At 41.4% G+C, this 3427-nt stretch overlaps 1 protein-coding gene across 1 annotated transcript in view; it reads right to left on the minus strand.

Annotated features, from left to right (window-relative positions):
• Positions 1-3427, minus strand: part of MAPK8IP3 (mitogen-activated protein kinase 8 interacting protein 3) — a 39242-nt gene that overhangs the window by 10902 nt on the left and 24913 nt on the right. Inside the window, exons 12-14 of the mRNA XM_010293391.1 lie at positions 1995-2156; positions 934-1099; positions 285-470 (exon numbers count right to left, since the gene is read on the minus strand). Of these exons, the coding sequence (XP_010291693.1) occupies positions 285-470; positions 934-1099; positions 1995-2156 (514 nt within the window). The remainder of the gene's footprint in view (positions 1-284; positions 471-933; positions 1100-1994; positions 2157-3427) is intronic.

Raw genomic sequence — 3427 nt, forward strand, 5'->3', positions numbered from 1 at the left:
ACAGATGCAATTGTAGCAGGTCAAACATATCACCTGTCCAAAATACTCTATATAACTGCTATATAACCCCACAACCAGGCTGCAGGATGTGGATCACTCCGAGAGAAAAAGAGGGCTCCAAAGAGCCCAAAAAGGCCTTTGGTTTTCCTGTACCACATTAAGAAACTTCTTGAGGCCTCTAAAGTAGTTAACTCAGGGATAGGAGGATGCAGCTGTAGGACCATAAGCTCATATGGGACTAGCTATAATTGGGCTGCCATTTAGTTTTATGTTCCAAAACTCACTCTGTCCTTTGTCCAGCACAGGTGTGTCACCACGCGAGGAACAGTTGCTTCGTGGCACATTGCAGCGGGTTGCACAGCCCACCAGAGTGATTCCTGCCAAGACACCATCTGTTCCAGATGACTCTTCAGGATTTACATCTCCCTCCAGAAAGATCTCGCCTGGAGGATAATCACTCTCACTGGCTGCTGAAGGGCAAAGAACAGATTCTCCCATAAATCTAGCTGTCACTCCTAATTTAAATGTAGCAGTACGCCTGAAGTAACCATACGGATGAAAGATGCTGACCCTCAGGGTTCAATATCCTGAGGAGGCACCACAGCACCTGTCAACATCATGGTGAATCCCCTTATCCCTAGCATCAACATCCAGACGAGCTACAAAGCCCTCCTAGATCTGGGCAAGGCTCACTCTTGCTCCCAAGAACCATCCTTTACAGGCCAAAGGAATGACTTACTAAACATTCAACAGTGCGGGATTGCCACAGAAAGGTCCTACAAGAAGGCAAGATCTGAGTTATGGTTTTGAGGGACAATTACAGAACGCAGCAGGGTCCAAGGGTCAGTTCTGAAGTGAGGACGCTACATTTGTCACTCCTCAGTGGAACAGGTGACCCTGTGCACATCACAGCCAATGCCTGGGCCCACTTACCAGGGATGCTGGAGATGCAGAGCACATGAGCATTGCAGACAGTGAACTGGTCCACCACTGTGCCAGGCTGATTGGCATCAATAATTACAACTTTACTCGTTGATAGCGTACTAGTGAGGATCCAGACACGACTGGATGTGGCATCCATTTCATGGAGCTCCTTTGCCTGCAGGAGAGCAGACACACGAGCAGAATCAGTGTTCCTCTCAGATCAGCGTGAGCGTATTAGCTGCCTGGCAACATTTACACATGCAAATACCACAATGCTGGCTTCAAAGAAAGCCAAGTCTCTTCCTAGCTGATGCAAATAAACAATATGAGCTATGCAAATTTCATTCACGTTGCCACACTAGTATCTGGAACACTGGCCAAAGAGCCTATCTGGCTCCTTAGGGCAAGAGGAGTTTGGCCATTAATTTCTCTTCTGAGATGTGTGACTAATGTATCACTGAACATTCACTTTAGACAGAATACCATGGAGCTGGGATGCACTCAACCTACCAGCTTATGCAACCTGATCTTGGAAGACTATAGGGCAGCAGTGCAAGACAGTTGTGTAAGACAGCTGTGGAAAAAAACTCCACAAGCCAGAAAGGATAAAATGTTGTATTATTATCTGCAAATTACAGCTTGGTCCTTTAAAAAAACACACTTAAGACCATTAAAAAACAGAGCTGGAATAAATCTCAAGAGCTTCAACTCCTGAACCAAATGGACTCATGGATTCTTCTATGTCTGTGTTCTTTTTTAAAAAGCTTTGTCTGATCTTTCTAGCAACCTCATCAAGCACTTAATTACCTTTATTATTAGGATTTTTTTTCAAAATTCCGAACATTTCAAAAGCAGAAATTGGAAAATTTTATCCTGGATTATTTATCCCAAATCACACAGAAAGTTACTGAACAGCCAGAACACCACAATCCTGCCCCACAAGACGATGCCTCAGAAGTACAAGTTGGAGCATTATCTAGCATAGTACAAAGGTTTTGAGAGAAGGGGCATGTCAGGGATGGAATGAGGAAAAACACTGGAAGGAAAAAAAATCCATTTTCTTTTCTGACCTTTTTCTTTTCAGGAGATGTATGGTTACTTTTGTTGTTCTCGCCTTCCACTTCCCTATCACAGGTGAGGGGATCACGTCCAGGATCCAATTTCTGCCCATTCCCAGGCTCCTGCTCCAAAGGTCTCCATCCCATGAGATTGACTCCAGCTGCACACCACAACTAAGTAACAGAAACAGGATCTTAAACTAAGAATTCTGGAGGGTCCAGGGTCTCTTTAAATTCAGGCACCTTTGTAGATATGTCAAACACCTAACATATTTATTTGGAAACAACAGACCTTATCGATTTCTACTAGAAGACATAGTCAGATTTGATGGAAGTAAGATAAATGTTCTCTGTAACCTATTGAAAATCACTGATTTTTAACAGTGTGACTAGCAGGTTTAAAGAAAATAAAGATAATATACCAGATGCATAACTGAAAACAGGCTTCTGAAATGTCCTCAGTTTTTCTGACTCTGGGGTTCCTAAGTCATTGTAGCAAAGCAAGCAGAACATGGCAGATGTTACTAGCTTGGGGTACAGTAAGCATGACTGCTTAACCAAAATTCACAGTGACTGCTTGGCTGAGGATAAACATTCAGTGCACTCCTGTTCCCTAGTTCCCCTCCTACCCCTCGCACTCTTCTGCTTCCTCACACATTCTTTTGCCAAAAAAAACAGTGTTTGATCTTAGAGAGCTGTTCAGAGAACTAATACAGCAAAAAATGAAGTCACAAAAAAAAAAAACAAAAAAAAACACACCTGGAAAAGGAAAAAAAAATCTGCTGGTTTAGCTCCCTACGTAACAAGTATAGAGTGAAAGAAGCACACTGCATATTTTCTGAAATCAAATTTAGCTAACCTCCTATGAGCTATTTCCAGAATGCTGGGAACAGGACTATAGAAACTAATACTGGATTTATCCAAAATCATGAAGGAAAGATGCTGAACAGAATCTTCTCCAAAGATCACGCCAAGCTTCCAGAAACAATTAACAGCGTTAAGAATTTTCTTACAACTTAAACATCAGAATGACATCTAAAAATCAGCTCTGAATTAAGTTAATGACAAACTGCCTATATCAAAACAACTAGTTACAGCAGATAAATGTGTTATCTGCAGAGAGCAATTCTACTCAAAATATTCTAGTATTGATAGACACAGCTTCAAAAAATTTGCTATAGATAATTTTGGCCTGTTACCAGTGAATCCTGGTCAACAGTGGAATCTAAAAGAGAGTGATGAAATGCATTTTTACTTTCACTTACTTGTTTTCATGAATTTTTTTTTTTTTTGTATTACACCCTAAGGAGTCTTAGCAAAAGCCTTATACGCATAAAATGTTGCTGATATTATATAAAAGTTGTCTCAAAAAAGCATAATATGTAAGACACAAGCATGGGACCTGGCAACCAGAATCAGCCGAGAATTATGTCCTTACAGAGAGA

Source organism: Phaethon lepturus, unplaced genomic scaffold (genome assembly GCF_000687285.1).
Source record: "Phaethon lepturus isolate BGI_N335 unplaced genomic scaffold, ASM68728v1 scaffold5468, whole genome shotgun sequence".
In the NCBI taxonomy this organism is placed as follows: Eukaryota; Metazoa; Chordata; class Aves; order Phaethontiformes; family Phaethontidae; genus Phaethon; species Phaethon lepturus.